General features: G+C 33.3%; 1 protein-coding gene across 1 annotated transcript; it reads left to right on the forward strand.

Annotated features, from left to right (window-relative positions):
- The first annotated feature begins 447 nt into the window (after nucleotides 1-447).
- LOC25483485 (G patch domain-containing protein 11) lies at nucleotides 448-4,756 on the forward strand. The gene is made up of 4 exons (XM_013612181.3): nucleotides 448-646; nucleotides 2,596-3,126; nucleotides 3,872-3,937; nucleotides 4,071-4,756. The coding sequence occupies exons 1-4, from the start codon at nucleotides 521-523 to the stop codon at nucleotides 4,128-4,130; spliced, it is 783 nt and encodes a 260-aa protein (XP_013467635.1). The 5' UTR covers nucleotides 448-520; the 3' UTR covers nucleotides 4,131-4,756.
- Nucleotides 4,757-17,396: the final 12,640 nt, after the last annotated feature.

Genomic DNA, 17,396 nt, shown 5'->3' on the forward strand with positions numbered 1-17,396 from the left:
TGGGAAAAACCGAAAGTGACCGGGGATATTTTTATAATAATTTTTCTTTAATCAAATTATCACTCGGTTTTATAAGTCGTAAGATTTTAGATGTTTTAATATCAATGCTCTTTCGATGCTAATATTATTCGAAAATTATATAAATAATAATATTTAATAAATTGAATTAAATTTTTTTTTTTTTTTATAAGGTAGTCTAGTGGTTAGAACTCACACATATTAAATATGGAGAAGTGGGGTGTCCGGAGTTCAAACCCCGGTCTCTGCATATAATATTTATATGCAACATCCCTACCAACTGAGCTAAACTGACGAGATAATTGAATTAAATTTAATGTTCTTCATTTAAAAATAAACTTAGAAAAAAATCTAACACATGAGAAAACATAACAAAGACCTAATTAAACAACTTTTGTCAAAAATAAAATAAGTTGAAATATTAACATTTGAGAATAGTTTAAACTGAACAATTTGGTGGTCTGCTCAGTACAAAACATACGAAATTGGGCAGTGGAAAGCGATGATGGCTGAATCAACAACATCTAACAGGCAAAGCGATGATGATAACGATGACTACATGGCTGACCTTTCTAAGTTTCTTCCTTCCGATGATGCCATTATTCATCCTTCAATTCCATCAAAAAGGGTAACTTTCATTTTCTTCAATTGATTTTACAATTTGTCCTTTAAAGTTGTGATTAGGTTCCCAATCATGCTTTTAAATAAATATTTATTTATTTATTTTAACTGTGTGGAATCTGTAGTAGAAATCTGTGGTTAGGTTAGTTGAAATCTTGCATCATTATTCATAATAAATGCCAATATCCAATACATACACCGTATAGTTTCAGAGAATAGAAGTTATTAAGGTTCTGTTTGGTAAAAAAAAAAGTAGTGTATAGCTAATAAACTAGCTTATAGCGGATAACTGATAATCTAGCTAGCTTATAACTGATAAGGTGTAAGCTAATGTGTGCTTGGATTAAGCTTATCTGGAGCTTATGCAAAACAGCTTATGCAAATAAATAAGCTTTTATGTTAATTTATAAGTTCTCACTAACAAAAATTGTATCTTTATAAAGTGATTTTTCGTAAACTGCATTTACAAGCTTATGAATAATACATAAAAATTTATTTATTTGCATAAGCTTCAATTAAGCCTAATCCAAACGGAATTTATAGTGTTTGATAAAATTAGCAGTTCGACTAGCTTATAAATATGAAATGACATAAAAAATATATATTTAATTAATATTTAATTTTCTTCAATTAAGATTAGTGGGGTAAAATTAGGATAAAAAATGATAAGCTATAAGCTACTTGAATTAGCTTATCGAAAAACTGCTATAAGCTGATAAAAATAAGCTACAGGCTCGTGAGAAAGTGACGGTTACCAAACTGGTCTTTTTTAATAAAATGAGGTCATAGGATAAATGATATAAGATATAAGCGCAAAATCGTGTCTTGCCAAATAGACCCTAATGTAACCACATTTGCTGGTGTTGTGCCGACAACCTGGCACATGTCAGATATTGCACATGTCTTCAATCTGAAGGGTCAGCGATTGATAGGTAGCGATTCCGTTTCTTAAAAATTAAGGGTGCAAAACTCAAAATTAGTTCTCAAAAGATGCACCACACATTAAGTCAGTTTTTCAATGATTTGAATATTAGTTTTATCTACATTTAATTGATTGATTAATGTCCCAAGATATCTGATATAGCTATTAGCTAGGGACTAAACAGTGTTTGTTTTCAACAATTTTGATCAAATTGATGTCGAAAATCTTTGAGGGCCAACTTAATGTGCCATGTATCTTTTTTTTTTTTTATTGCATGTGCTATGTATCTTTGTTAGACTAAATTTGAGTTTTTATTCAGAACATCATGAGCATCGTTGCTAGATTCCTCATGTTTAGCATTTGAACAAACATTGTCTACAATTTTGAAACGTTTGATTTGGTTAGGTTTTTAAAACATTGTACCAATCATTTCTGGTTACCAAATTCTTTCGACTGTTGCCTTCTCTTGTAAATATGTAATGTGATTATACGATGTTTATATTTAGAAACTTACTACAATTCATCAAATTAGCATTCCTATGTATTTGTATTTGTACAAATTAATCATTCCAAAAGAGTTGATCAGTACATGCACATGCTGTAGACTTTAGACTAACATGTTGCCTCAATATTTCTAAAACATGCAGAGGATAAGGTAACTTTTATTGGACTTCATCTGAAACTCTAAATATCTAGTATAACATTGTCTAGCAATATTTCAAGACCAACCACTTTTTTAGAAAAATTTCATCGGAAGACAAGATTGTCAACCAAAAATCTCTATCGAAGACTGTCTTTGGTTCACCTTGATGTATTCTAATGCAATTCTTATTTCTTCTAAAAGGGGCCGTTCTTAAAACATGAACTCTGTAAAATCCCAAAAGCATGAAGTATTATTGCTCATGAAAGTATCAAAGTTTAATGAATATTCCCAATAAATGAAAAAGAAGAGGGTGTTGGAACATTATAAGAAGCTTGAATTGCCTCTAAGGATTTAAAAAGTGTTATGTTGTAACTCGCTTGTTAATATGCAGATTTCTGACAAGAAAGATCCTTCAATCAACTCTTCCAAGAGCCAATTGAAAGCTCTTAACTGGCAAGAACGGCGAAAAATTGAAAGAGAAAGAAAGCAAATACAAGAGGATGAACAAACATTAGCAAAAGTGGAAGCTCCAATACCACAATCAAACATTGGTTTTAAGCTTCTCAAACAGATGGGTTATACACCAGGTTCTGCCCTTGGCAAGCAGGGATCGGGCAGGGCTGAACCAGTCGGAATTGAAATTCGAAGGTCACGAGCAGGTATAGGCCTAGAGGATCCCCACAAGGAGAAGAAGAAAAGGGAGGAAATCACGATCGACAGGAAAAGGAAGAATGAGCAGGCTCTGATGGAAGAATTCGGGTCAAGGCAGAAGTCACGATGGCAGAGTAGGAGAGTTATTGTTAATTTCAACAAGGCAAAGGCTACCCTTGACCAATTGGAGAATCGGGAAATTGTGGAACCAACGAAGAACGAGGATGATGCTGAGGGTGAAGATCAAGAAGAGGAAGAAATAACAGAAGAGGTGTGTAACTTAACCATACATATCAAATTCAGTTTTTTTTCAACCTCGTTTTAGCTCTGCTCAAAGACAATCCAAAAATCACACACAAGCTTTCTCTACTCTTAATCATAGTTGCTAGGTTTTTCCTTATTCATGGTAGTAAGTATCTCAATTCCCACGATACGTACGCAAATAGCCATGGCCGATACATATGATGGTATGTATTGCAAATGAGCTTGTATCGCTGGAGTATCACATGTATCACGATTCATTTCAGTATCGTACGGTTTCTGCAACTTGCGCGTTTTACCTGCAGATACTGGGTCAGGTTGCACGACCTGTCAGAAATCCAGTTTTTCACGTTTTTTACGCGGGTCAGTACTGGAATTGTGTCAGGTTCGTGTGAACCATCAGAAATGACAGGGTTGCACCACTTCTTTGTATTCTAGGGCTTTTTTTACAGTTTTGTTTTGAGACCTTCCAATTAAACTGGAACTTTTCTCGAAAGCCACAATTCATTACAGGGTCTCCTTACAACTTTCCATAGGATTAAAAAAAAAATGGTCGAACGATACTTATCCCGATTTGACTACCATGTCCTTGTTTACTGCATTCAGAAATTATTGCAATTTTTAATTAAAAAAAGAAAAAGATATTATTGCATTTCGTTTTTATTTTAAACTTGTTAACTCACTGTTATTATTGAACTTGGTAATCCATATTTGAATTGGTTGCGAATTTGACTATGGAGGTGAAATGGATGCAGGACTTGCTCGATGTATTAATGAAACTGAGGGATGAGTTCAATTACTGCCTCTTCTGTGGATGCAAAGTGAGTAACCACGTGCTTTATCTCTATCATTTAATATAAACTAAAAAATGTTTCCATATATTTTTAAACGATGAAACTACGATGGAAATTCGATACAGTTGACATTTGGTTTTTTCTGTCCATATTTCTCCAGTATGAATCAAGTTCTGCACTTTTGGATAACTGCCCTGGAATCAATGAAGATGACCACTAAATTTAAAGTCTCTTATGTGTACGGCAGAAATTATCTCGGTTGCTCTTTTTGTCAAGCAAGTACTGTTAGATGTAAATGCATATTGCGATGAAGATGGATAAGCTCACATGTGGTAGATGATTAAGCCTCCCAACTAGTGTGCAACAATGTGTCAATACAAGCGATTTATCTATGCTGAGACTGAAGTCGTCTCTGATAACAATTCAGCTCGCTGATTGCTTGATCTTTAAGCAGAGGTACAAAATGCTCTACCCTATTGCAGGATATGGACGAATTGGTTGATATGTAGCATTTTAGACTGTTGTTCCTAATCGGTTTAGGGGCGGGTAGGAGACCTGTCCACCCCTCCGATAGGAAACGAGTTGGGGATAAAGAGGCAAAATTTGCCCTGCCTCATTGTATCAATTATGTCCAAAGGAAAATAAATGAATAAGGTCAAATACAAAAGAAAACAATTGATGGTTGAACACAAACTTTGTGTGTCCCTCTCAAATCTTATCCAATCATTATATCTAAAAAATACAAAAAACTTGTGCTATCTCCAGATACAACTACAGCAATATTTGCTACTATTTATTTTATGTTAGTATTATCCAATAATAACTCTTCATGAAACTTATTGGGAATCATTTGAACCTCTTCCTCTTCTAACAAGCATCCTTCATTCATCTCTATCAGCTCCTTTGCAAAAATCTCAGGCCAAGTCATACCATCATCATCATCATCTTCTTCTTTGTCTTCAATGCATTCATCATCATCTTCTTTGTCCACAATGCATTCACCATCATCATCATCTTCATTGTCAGGTTGAGCTATTGGATTTTGGTCAATACTCTCCTAAAAAATGAGAATGCAAGAGCACAATAAGGGATTGAATGCTCAATACAATTAAAATGCAAAATGAGTTGGTCTGATTTACTCTATTGTTGCAAGTATTGTAAAAATTCATAGTTTAATCCTTTGACATAGATGTGATTAAAAATATATTTAACTTCAAACAAGTATAATATTTGACCCAGAAATAAAATGTGAAGTTCGACTATATTTGTTTTTTTTTTTACCTATTGAACATGAAAAAAGTTAAGGATTAAAATGTTTTTCATAAAATAGGATTCATATGTTTTCATCTAAATAGAATTGGTGAACTTTATTTTTGGTTCTTATTTAAATTTTATTTGTCTGTAGTTTTTAAAATTTGCAAAAATAACGAATCTAATTTTTCGATGACTAAAAACACACTATTATAGAAATGAAAAAAATATATTTAACCCAAAAATAAGATAAAAATAGGAAAATCCATTGTTGAATACTTAAAAATTATAGTAACATACTAACTGGTAATTGATCTAAATTTTAAAAATTCACAATGATTTCTTTAATAAAAATTGACCAGATAATTGTATTAATAAGTTTTAAAAAATACATAATTTATATAGAACAGTGTCTCTAAAAAATGTAGTACTAGAAACTCTAATAAACCCTTACATTACATATGATCAATTGCTATTAAATATTATGCAACAACAAATGTAAGACTTACAAATTTCTTGGCTGCTTCGAGTCCAAGAATAGTTGTCTCTCTTGGCCAAATATTTCTCACATCTTTTTCTTCTTCCTTATAATGAGACTTTGTATTAACCATATTTGTGCTATTGTGTCCACCATTTGATTCGTTTCTTGGTTCTTTATAAATTATATACTTTGTCAACAAATTTTTATTTCCCTACATATCAAATCAAGAATGCAAAAGAACAATGTTAAGGAGAAAAACAACTAAATCCATTAAATCTTGAAAGCGTAATTCACATCACTTGGTAATAATCAGCACCAAAAAAATTAATAACTAATCAATTATCTAAAAACAAATTAATAATCAATCAAGCAACATAATTATTCAAGTAACTTACAGATATGGTGGTTTCTGCATGTCCAGGAACAATGGTCTTTCTTTCTTTATCTTGTGCAACAATATTCTTTCTAAATCTGCATAGAACATAATTGTTGGCCTACAAAAAAAAAAAAGATACAAAATCAAATTAACTATATGCTTAAAAAACAAGAAAAATCAATAATGTAAATGTATCACATTGCTTACCAAAGAATTTCTTATCAAAGATTTGTCAAGGCTATATTCATGCAAGATCCATTCACCATCATGGTAAGTGCCACTATTCTCAAATCGAAAACATTTTTTCACACCAATGAGTTGGTTCTTGTTTTTTGCAACTATAATTTTTCCAGTGTCTTCTTCACCTTCCCATGCACCAATTCCAATAGAACGAACTACTTTTGAGTTAGTGGTAGTGAAGAAATATAGGTCTTTTTCACAATATGAGCAAGAAGCTCCAAATTCTTCCCAAATATCCCAAGGATTCTTTAGGGTACCAAATAAATCGTATTCAAGAATGGTGATATAATTGGGAAGAGATTTGTTATGGATTTTGTTGTAGAGGAATCGGAGAAGTTCATGATCTTTGAGTGTGAATTTGAAATCCTTACTTGAAGAAGAATTGAGAGCCATCGAATCGAAACTATAATCGTACGAATGGATTGAAGAACAATGATGTATATATACGTTTGGTAATTTAATAATAATAATAGTAATAATAATAATAATAATATTATCATATAAAAAAAATCGTGATTTGTACCCCGAAAACAAAAGTCGTGACATATTTTGGTAAAAAAAAAACAAAGACTTGTATCTTTTGATATATCTACAATTTTTTTTTCTTCTCACCTTATAATCTTCTCACTCACCCTATTGCATTTTTCAAAATTAAGCTCGTTGTTCGGATTATATAATCTGAACAAGGTTTAAATTCTACAATTCAAACACGGTTTCTATTATATAATCTGAAATATGTTTATATATAAACAACAATTAGTTCTGTTGTCAAAGCAAAAAAGCGGCGCGGCGCGGCCACCTCAAAAATTGGCACGGCGCGAAATGCGAGCGCGTAGCGGGAGCTTTTACATAATGCGGACACTAATATATTTAATATTAAAATACCATAATATACAAAAAATATACTAAAATACCATAAATATTTTTGAATTGAATAAAAAAAGAACTGCAATTAGACACAAGCTGTATATTAATATTAAGTAATATAAGTAATATATTTATTATTAAGTAATATATTTAATATTAAGTATCTATGTACTGTGATAAAAAGAACTGCAACTGACACAAGCTGTATATAAATAGTAAAAAGAACTGTGATAAAAAAAGAAAGGAAAAAAAAAAAGAATGCAAAGTATTGTACAGCTGTATCCCACTTTTGTTGAAACAAAATGTGTTTAACATTACCCTTTGAAAGTTTTGATGATAACAAGGTATTAAAAAATTGTCAATTGGATATGCTAATACTTATTCAAGTGTACAGGACCATAGACAAAAATTTGACATCTTAAAAAGGTTTTGGAAGAACAAAAGAGAGCAAATGAATCAACAAAAAGGAAGCTTGAAGCATCTGAAGAGAAGCGCTCCTGAAGACAAAAGTGCTCCTGAAGTGATGACATCATCAGAAGCAAGTTTATCAGAAGCATCTCATCAGAAGCTAAAGATCACCAGAAGCTCTAGTTCATCAGGAGATGCAAGACTTAAAGCTTCAAAGGCTGTTCAATGGATTTAATCTTGTCTAAGCATTGCAGAAGACTGGAAGAGTAAAACAACGACTATTTTGAAAGGATTTGAAGGCATTGGATGCTTGTTCTTCAAAGAGCGTTGACAAAGTACAATTGTACGAAGTGTACAACCACTATCTCCACTACTCTGTTTTTGTCTCTGCTACAAGACAAGAAAAACAACTCTGCCTGCAATGATGTTCCTTCACAATGGGAATGGATTTGAAATTGATCATTCATAGGACAATAACCATATCAGGCAAAAGATAATGGGTGATTGATCAAAGCTTCAAACGACTCTATTTTGATATGCTAGCAATTCACAACGTCTCTTTCACACCTCTATAAAAAGGAGTGAAGACTTAGAGAATGTCAATGCATGAAAAAAGACTCAACAACAATTTACAAAGTGTCAAAGCTCTGAAATTGTTCTGCATTCAAAAGTTCACTTATAATTTCTTATCAAAGTTCATATCTTAGAAATTCTAGAGTCTTAAGAGTCTGTATCTGATTTGTATTGGGACCACTGATTGTATATCAAGTGTTCAACCTCAAACATTTTTCTAGTAATTCTGTTTGAATTAAGAAGTCTCTTGCAGTTGTGCTTGAGCATTAGAAGTCTCTTGATTGTGTTCAAGAGCATAGAAAGTCTCTTGCAGTTGTGCTTGAGCATTTGAAGTCTCTTGCTAGTTTTAGCAGTGAGCAATTGTAATAAGATATTACATAGTGAACTCTCCTTGGAAGTGCAAGGGGGACATGACTGACTTCCGGTTTGTGGAAGGAACCTGTATAATTGCTTTGTGTCTCTCTCTCTCTCTCTCTCTCTGTTTTTATCCGCTGCATCTAGTCCTGAACATCACTTCAGAAGTAGAACTCTATCTGATTCTGATCAATGTTTTCAGGTTAGGAGAAAAAGAAGAAAAAGCCAACACAATTCAACCCCCCCCCCCCCCCCCCCCCCCCCTCTCTTGTGTTTTTCTCACCTTCAATTGGTATCTAGAGGCTTGGTCTGTTGTCAAAACACTTAACAGTGTAACAGAAAAAGATATGAGAAAAACATGTCTGGTGTGCTTGAGCATAGGAAACCTCTAGCTTTTGTGCTTGAGAAAAAATGTAATCAAATATTGATTTTAGTGAACTCTCCTTGGAAGTGCAAGGGGGACATGACTACTTCCGATTGTGGAAGGAACCTGTATAATTGCTTTGTGTCTTTCTCTTCTCTCTATCTCTTTACATTATCCGCTGAATAAGATTCTGAACTTTGTTCAAGGGTCTGAACTCTATCAGACTCTGAACACTGGACTTAATTTTAAAAGAAGAAAAAGCTAACACAATTCAACCCCCTCTTTTTGTGTTTTTCTCACCTTCAGTGGGTATTTCAAGAAACAAATTATTCTTCCATTTGTTTAATGTCCAAAAAAGATGAAGTCAAGCCCCACAAAAAGTTTGGGCATCTTAATCTAAAAGGGATGAAGAATATCATATCTGAAGAAGCCATCAAAGGATTACCAAAGCTCAGAATTGAGGAAGGGATAGTTTGCGGTGAGTGTCAAATTGGAAAGCAAACCAAGATTTCGCACCTGAAGTTACAATATCTGACTACTTCTAAAGTTCTTGAACTTCTTCAAATGGATTTAATGGGACCTATGCTACTTGAGAGCCTTGGTGGGAAGAGGTACGCTTTTGTGATTGTTGATGATTTTTTCAAATTTACGTGGGTAAACTTTATCAAAGAAAAATTATGTACTTTTGATCTCTTTAAATACTTTTGCTCCTGTTGCCCGTCTTGAATCAATCAGATTACAATTAGGAGTTGCTTGCAAGTTAAAATTCAAATTATTTCAGATGGATGTGAAAAGTGTTTTCTTAAATGGGTACTTGAATGAGGAAGTATATGTTGAACAACCTAAGGGTTTAATTGATTCCAGCTTTCTAGATCATGTGTACAATTTAAGAAAAGCTCTTTATGGTTTGAAGCAAGCACTAGGGTTTGGTATGAGAGGCTAGCTGAATTTCTTGTCAATAATGGGTTGACAATCACATTAACGCCCAATGTTGCATCATTGAACATAATAGTGACAAGGAAGTTTTGTTTAAGGGTTTGCGTGTTGATAATGTATATGTTCTTGACTTAGATGATGTATCATCAAGTTGATCTAAGTGTATCATGGTTATGAATGAAGATTAGACGACTTAGTCATGTCCACTTTGATTTGCTAAACAAAGTATTCTTCAAAGATTGAGTGATTGGCTTACCTAAAATTAATTTTGAAAAGGACAAATTATGTGATTCTTGTCAAAAGGGGAAGCAAAATAGAATTTTTTTAAACTCAAAAATGTTGTTTCTACTTCAAAATCTCTAGAGTTTCTACACCTTGATCTTTTTGGCCTCAAAAACAAAAAGTCTAAGCGGTAATTATCACGATCCAATTTTAAAGATCATGACCGGTGCCAAACTTTTAGCCTAGTTTGGCAAGCCTTGATCAATATATAGCCAAGTTCGAAAAACAAATAGTCGATTATTTTGAAGAAACTAACTTTTTAATATTTTTCATTACAAATTAGAAACATATGAGACAAACATGTCTTACATAAGAACTACAAGTATACACTAGAGGCAAAGGAAATTACTATACATGAATGCCAGGAAAATTATTACACTCAATATCAATGTTAACACTTTTTTTTATACATAAGAGCCTCATGAAACCCCTACGATCGATACATAGAGGATACATTCAACTGATACAAAGCTAATCATCTGAAATATAATAGAGAGACAATGTGAGTCACAAGTGAGATAATAATGAGAAATATAACCAACAAGACACATTAATATTAAAAACAAAGAAAATTATTTCCATATAAAATTGACAATTTATCAAATAAATGTATAACACCAACTCCTAGAGTTTAACTCGAGTACTAATAATTATACAAAACTATAATAGGGTCCCCGAATTTAAACGTGATACCTTGAGTTTCAAACAAGTGTGGATATTTATCTCGCATTGCGTCCTCTAATTTCCAATTTCCTTATTTCGAAATTTCTTGACTTGCCGATCAACAATAACCAAAGGCTCTTATTCATAAAATAAATCTTTAGCCAAAGTTGCCCTACCATTAACTCTAACTCTTGGCGACGTCGATCAACATATGATTTTTGTCTACTCTGAGCGACCAATAACCTATCTCGAATCATCGTCGCCTTTTCTAACTTCGCCTAACATAATTCGAACCAACCAATCAGCGATCTACATTGTCTTCCATAAAGTGCTGAAAAGGGTACCATCTGAATACTTGCTTGATAGCTATTATTATAAGCAAACTATACCAAGGGAAGATGTTTATCCCAACTACCTCCGAAATCCATTACACAAGCTCTCAATATATCTTCCAGAATTTGAATAGTTTGCTCTATTTATCCGTCGGTTCACTACTAAAAAAACAAAAATTAGTGAGGGAAATTTAGTGAGGGAAAACGTAAAATCGCTCTCTAATTCCGTCACTAAATTTTGCGATCAAAGAATTTGTGAGGAATTTCATTTTTTCCATCACTAATTTCCCTTGCTAATTTTGCTTTTTCTAGTAGTGGTTTGTGGATGAGAGGTTGTGCTAAGATCTAACCTAGTTCCTAAACTATATTGAAAAGCCTTCCAAAATCTATATTAGAATATCTTTTTTTTTCACTTCCAACATTCATGTACAAAATTAATTCCTCACTATGATCTTTATCAGCAAGAAGATGTAAACAAAACTATAAAGTCTGAATTTTATGCTAAAAAGGTTCATTCCTATATTTCATAATTATTTTTCTCATACTTTAATCAAGGGAAAAAACATTAACTAAGAGAAACCAAATGTCAAATTCTCTTGTAACTTGAAACCATAAACTTAGATCATGAGTAGAAAAATATACATAACCTCAAGTTTACCCTCTCACATGATGGCAAGCTCTACCTCAAAGGTATTTCTTCAGTGTTTACATAACTAAAAAGTCCTATCCCAACGTCTTCTATTTGATTCTGTCTTAAACATAACATAATTCCTAATTGATAATTAAAGTTAGTATGTACTCTAATTTGAATAGTCTCATATAGCTTAAAAGTTTTCACACTATAATAAAAAAAACAACTCACACCGGCCCAAATTTAGTGACACCTTTCAAACATTGATAACAGTCTACATAGTTTCATAACTGTGTAGTATCAACTACACAATATAATTTAGACAAACTTCTCAAGGAGCATAAAACTACCATACAAATTTCTCTACTACTACCATGGTACTCAAATTTCTTGAATACAATTACATCTTCTCTTTTTTTTTATTTTACAAGTTGTACTAATAATTCTTATCACAAACTTTATTCTTCTAAATTCAACAAACCAAGAAAAGATATATTATTGTAAATTTTAGGGTTAATATGTCTTTACCCCTGTAATGTTTTTTTGTTTTGATTTACCCCCCTAATAGGCCAAACAAATACGATTTTTTTTTTTCAAGAATTTTTCGTTTTTGTTTGGCCTATAAAAAAAAATTACAGGGGGTAAATCAAAAAAAATATTTTACAGGGGAAAAAACCGGAAATGACCTATATTACAGGGGTTAAAGACCTATTAACCCTAAATTTTATATTACCTTAAACGAAAGCTAAAACACAAAAGTATAAGTTTGACCTTCATATTCTGATTCATATTGATCATTTGCAGCCAATCATGCTAATTCAACCACCCTGTGTTCATTGAAAATGCATTGTCTTCACATTTATAAGCATTATTTTCTACATCAAATGGAGAAGGAGTTTAAACAAATAATATAAGACATGGTTTAGATTCAATTTTTACTCACAAGTTTTCTAAGTTGCTGAGAAATGGATTGACAGTTGATGCCGGTCGATCAGATTCTCCGTATCAACACAAATACTTGTTCTCCCTCATCTTTAATTTCATGAAATCTCTGGCAGCGTGAAGGGATTAGAAAGGAGTGTTTGTTCGCCTCTGAAGTTTCTGATGTGCTGTCTCTACATTGCAATCATGATCATTACTGAGAAAAACCGTAGAGAGATCTGCAAACACCTTTTCCAAGAGGAAGTTTTGTATGCAAAGAAGGATTTCAATTTGGCTAATCACCCAGAGATTGATGTGCCAAATCTGCAAGTGATTAAGCTGATGCAAAGTTTCAAATCTTGGGCTTTTTGGAAGCTTTGTTTTACCTATATCATTCACTTTCGAATTCTGCTCTTCCCCCAGCACAAAACACTCGCGCCCAACATGTTTTCTAAATATAACCCTACGTGAGTTAAGTCGCGCAGCGTGACTTAAGTCACGCACCTCACAAGCTCTACGTGACTTAAGTCACGCACCATTGAGCCTCTACACGAGTTAACTTGCGCAAGTTAGCCGGTGGTAAAAACTGAAGAATATACGTTTTTTGGACGGTGGTCATTGCTTTTTATTGGTTCTTACACGTTTTTTTTTAAGTTTTTCTCACGTTTTTGGATCTCATTAAGTGTTATGCTACCTTAAACCACGTATAAATACTCTTACATAGTTTCTCTTTTCCTCACATTATCTCCTCCCACTCTCTCCCCCTCTTTCTCTTCTTCTTTTTTGCTTCTATAGTCTCTAGGCTTTTTATACCCCTTTAGATAAATACCAGTGGCTTTTGGGGGAAGTAGTGGTCCGTTCCGTTTGTTTGGGGAAAAAGACATCATCCTTTGAGGTAAAATTAGGTTTGCTTCCTTTTACTCCCAATTTTTTTTACTGTGGGTAAAAAGATCATCATGGGGGTATAAAAGGAACCAAATTTAAATTTAACTCAAGGGATTTTGATGTCGTTTTCCCCAACAGGACGGATCACTATTTTTCCCAAGAGCTATTGGTATACACTGAAGAGGGTAAAATATGTGTTAATTATTGTAATTTTTGAATGATATTAATAAAATGAGAGTTAATTAATTTTATTTTTTATTTGTATTTATTTTTGCATTTATTTTATGTTTATGATTATGTATTGAATAAATAAATATTGAATAAATAAAATCAAATATAGCAAATAAATAATTTAGAATAAAGTGATAAAATAATTTATAATAAAGTGATCAAATAATTTAGAATAAAGTAAATAAAATATTTTAGAATAAATAAATAAAAAGTAGCCACTTTGCGCCACTTAACTTGCGCTAGTAAACTAGCGCAGGGGCATTTCGGGCATGGTTGCAGGGTGCGAGTGTTTTGTGCTGAGTTTGTTAATCATATCTCTTATAAGTGATCATGGTGGTGAGTTTGTTAATCAGCGTTTTGAAGAATTTTGTGACGAGTTTGGCATTTCACATAATTTCTCATGTCCTAGAACTCCTCAACAAAACAGAGTTGTTGAAAGAAAGAATAGATTTTTGATAGAGTTAGCTAGGACCATGATAAATGAAATGAATCTTCCTAAGTATGTTTGAGCGGATGTGATTTATACCGCATGACATGTCTTACATAGGATTGTCATTAGACCTATCCAAGATAAGACACCCTATGAAATACTTAAAGGAAAAAAGCCAAACTTATCATATATGAGAGTTTTCGGTTGCCAATGCTTTATTTTAAATAATGAAAAAGATAAGTTGGAAAATTTGATGCAAAAGCTGATGATGGTATCTTTATAGGATACTCATCTAATAAAAAGACATATAGAGTTTACAATAGGCATACCCTCATGTTGCTTTTGATGAGACACCTCCCCAAGTGGTTTGGAAAGGTATTTCAGGTTTTGATGTTGCATGAATAGATACCGAGGATATTGTCATGGATGATGACCAACAAGAAACTTCTCCGAAAGATGAGGACAACAAGGAAAAGGAATTTGAGGGAGATTTCCAAGAGGAAGAAAAACAAGAAACCTTACCATTGCTTCCACATGATTGGATCACTGCGAGAGACCACCCCTTGGAGAACATTCTTGCTGACATTAGAAAGGGAGTAAGTACTAGGTCTCACGTAAGTAACTTATGTGGTTTTACCGTTTTCGTCTCACAAATTGAGCCTAAAACCATAAAGTAAGCAATAATTGACGAATGTTGGACTCTTGCTATGCAAGATGAACCCAACCAATTTAAAAGAAATCAAATTAGTCAATTGTTTTCTAAATTGCTTTCGCTAAAAACTCGATAATTTTTTTTAAACACTATTCACCCATTCCTCTAGCACGTATCCATATTCACCATATAGACCAACAAGTGGCATCAAGATCCTTGTCTCTTCGCTAACGGTTAACTACCGGAAGAGTTGATTGATATGGCAAATAAGGAGATAAAAGGGGCTTACAATAGAGAACCTATTTTCGACGGCAAAAACTTTGACTATTGGAAAGAATGAATGAGCGTTCATATTTAATCGGTTGACATGGATGTATGGGACTGTTAGCCTGTATTTTCAAAAGGCTAATTTAATACGATCAACATTAGTTGACTTTTATCTTTGCAGGAATCGAAGTCTTTTCCTTTAAACTTGAGTAGTTCGACGAGATGCGGACTTAGCATAAAAAGGTCTAAAACCTTAGAGTTTGACAAGACGTGAATCAAGGATGCAATGTCGTCGAAGCCAAGAAATTCCTCTTGAGGTGGGAAGATTTCGAATTTCAAAGAGAAGCGGTTTCCTCAGTTGAAACGTGGAAAACAAGCGGTTGTCTACATGGAAGAAGTGTTGATCGTGAGATTATGCTTTTTCCAGTTATTTTGATAAATAGTAATTTTCCATAGAGGAAACGGGTCGCAAATCACTTATGGAATTTCTATAACAATCGAAGTACCGTCGCAAGAGAAAAGAGTTATAAAAAATGTATGTAAAGGATCTGCTGAACCACCTTTATTTTTAATGCAATGTAGTTTATCTTTCCTTTAAATTCTGCAATTTTAACTTTCAGCCTTTTATCTTGCATTTCTTTTTGCTTTAAAACTTTTTTCTGTCGAAAGACGCCATACGGTCTTGTCCTATTAATTAAGCAACCTATGAACATGATGAACGTGAACTCTCTTTTTTTAAAATAAATGCACAACATGTCCTAGGATTTCTGGTTTGATCATGTTTGTAATAATCGAAACCAGCTTGTATTGTTTACCAGAAACACCGGTAAACAAATTGGCACGCCCGGTCGGACCTTGTTTGTGCATCATTTTTTTTTTAAAAATTCAAAAAACCATTTGGAAGAAATTTCCAAAATTTTCTATAAAAAAAAAAAAAAACCTTTTTGGTGAAAACAGTTTTATGAAAATTAGCAACAATCTGTAGCAAACTTTTTCTAAAGAATCTTTCGCATTTTTGTGCATGCATTTAAGAAGTGGTAAAGCTTTGAAGATAATGAATAAATCCGCCAATACTAGAGCTTCTATGTCATTACAATCATTATAATCCTCTTCACAAGCACAATTTACATGGGCATCCGCCCTGTTAGTGGGTGCTAGTGTATCAAAGACCATGGGGGCAACCATGGCCATGCCAGTTTCGACGGAAATAGGAGTACCGATTCCATAACCGCTCCAACTATAACCGCTACATGGACGCAACTAGAAATGGTGACCTTTCTGTCACCATTTACCGTTGGTGTACCCGTGTCTACAAGTATCCCTGACTCTCCTAACCCTCAAGTTAGGGCTAGATTTGATGATAGGGTCGTAAATATGTAGAACTTCTCTAAGGACTAACCGTATGGTATGCCAACTTCAATGATGGAAAATTTGCATAACAATCCTGAATTCACATAACATGCAAATCCATTTAAACCGTTAAATATGCATAGTCCTTTAAGTTCTTGCCTTTTTGGCAGAAATGGTCCAGCAACCTTAACTACAGAATCTATGATATTGTTTAGGCAACAAATGGACGAGAGCAATCATGAGATCATTAATTTGTTAACACAACATATTGGTATTGTGTTTAATCATTTGATTTAAAGTATGAATCAAAGTTACCAAGCTTTAGCCACTCAAATGGGGAGAATAACATATTCCTTCGTCCCTCCATAAACTGTCTATCAACGGATCCCTTAGATCCAAAATATCCCACAAATCCAAAATACTCAACATTTGAAAATTTTCGACCCTTTGGATCAAGGACAACAACATGTGCCACAACCTTAACCGGTTGAACCAATGATACAAGCAGAGCCAGAGGTAATTTTGGTAAAGAGAAATAACGATGCAGATAAAGTTGTTAGGAACTTCCAATAACAAAATATCATAGCACTTAATAACATAGTCAATTTGGTTGAAAATATTATGGCTCAGAATGGCTTAAACATGGGTTTACATAGGGAAAACTTTGTACCTCGTCTGTTAAAATATGTTCTACAAACTGAACTTCCCAGGGCTTGTGAAATTCCTAAGTTCACAACGTTTGTTGGTGATACCAGTGAATCTACGGTCGAAGATATAACACAATATTTGACTGAGGCTGGAGATATAGCAAACAATGAGAATTTTGTTGGAACAAAATATGTTTTACAATAAACCTTAATGAGTTTTGATGATAACAAGGTATTAAAAATTGTCAATTGGTTATTGCTAATAATTGTTCAAGTGTACAGGACCATAGGCAAAGTTAATCAATTCAATAGGTCTTGGAAGAACAATAGAGAGCAAAGGAATCT

Source organism: Medicago truncatula, chromosome 1 (assembly GCF_003473485.1).
Source record: "Medicago truncatula cultivar Jemalong A17 chromosome 1, MtrunA17r5.0-ANR, whole genome shotgun sequence".
Classification (NCBI taxonomy): Eukaryota; Viridiplantae; Streptophyta; class Magnoliopsida; order Fabales; family Fabaceae; genus Medicago; species Medicago truncatula.

Excerpts from the sequence above, each read along its gene's own strand:
- LOC25483485 (XM_013612181.3), top strand. The coding sequence starts at position 521 with ATGATGGCTGAATCAACAACATCTAACAGGCAAAGCGATGATGATAAC. Across the intron at positions 647-2,595 it reads CTTCAATTCCATCAAAAAGG|ATTTCTGACAAGAAAGATCC; the intron begins GTAACTTTCATT and ends GTTAATATGCAG. Across the intron at positions 3,938-4,070 it reads GCCTCTTCTGTGGATGCAAA|TATGAATCAAGTTCTGCACT; the intron begins GTGAGTAACCAC and ends ATATTTCTCCAG.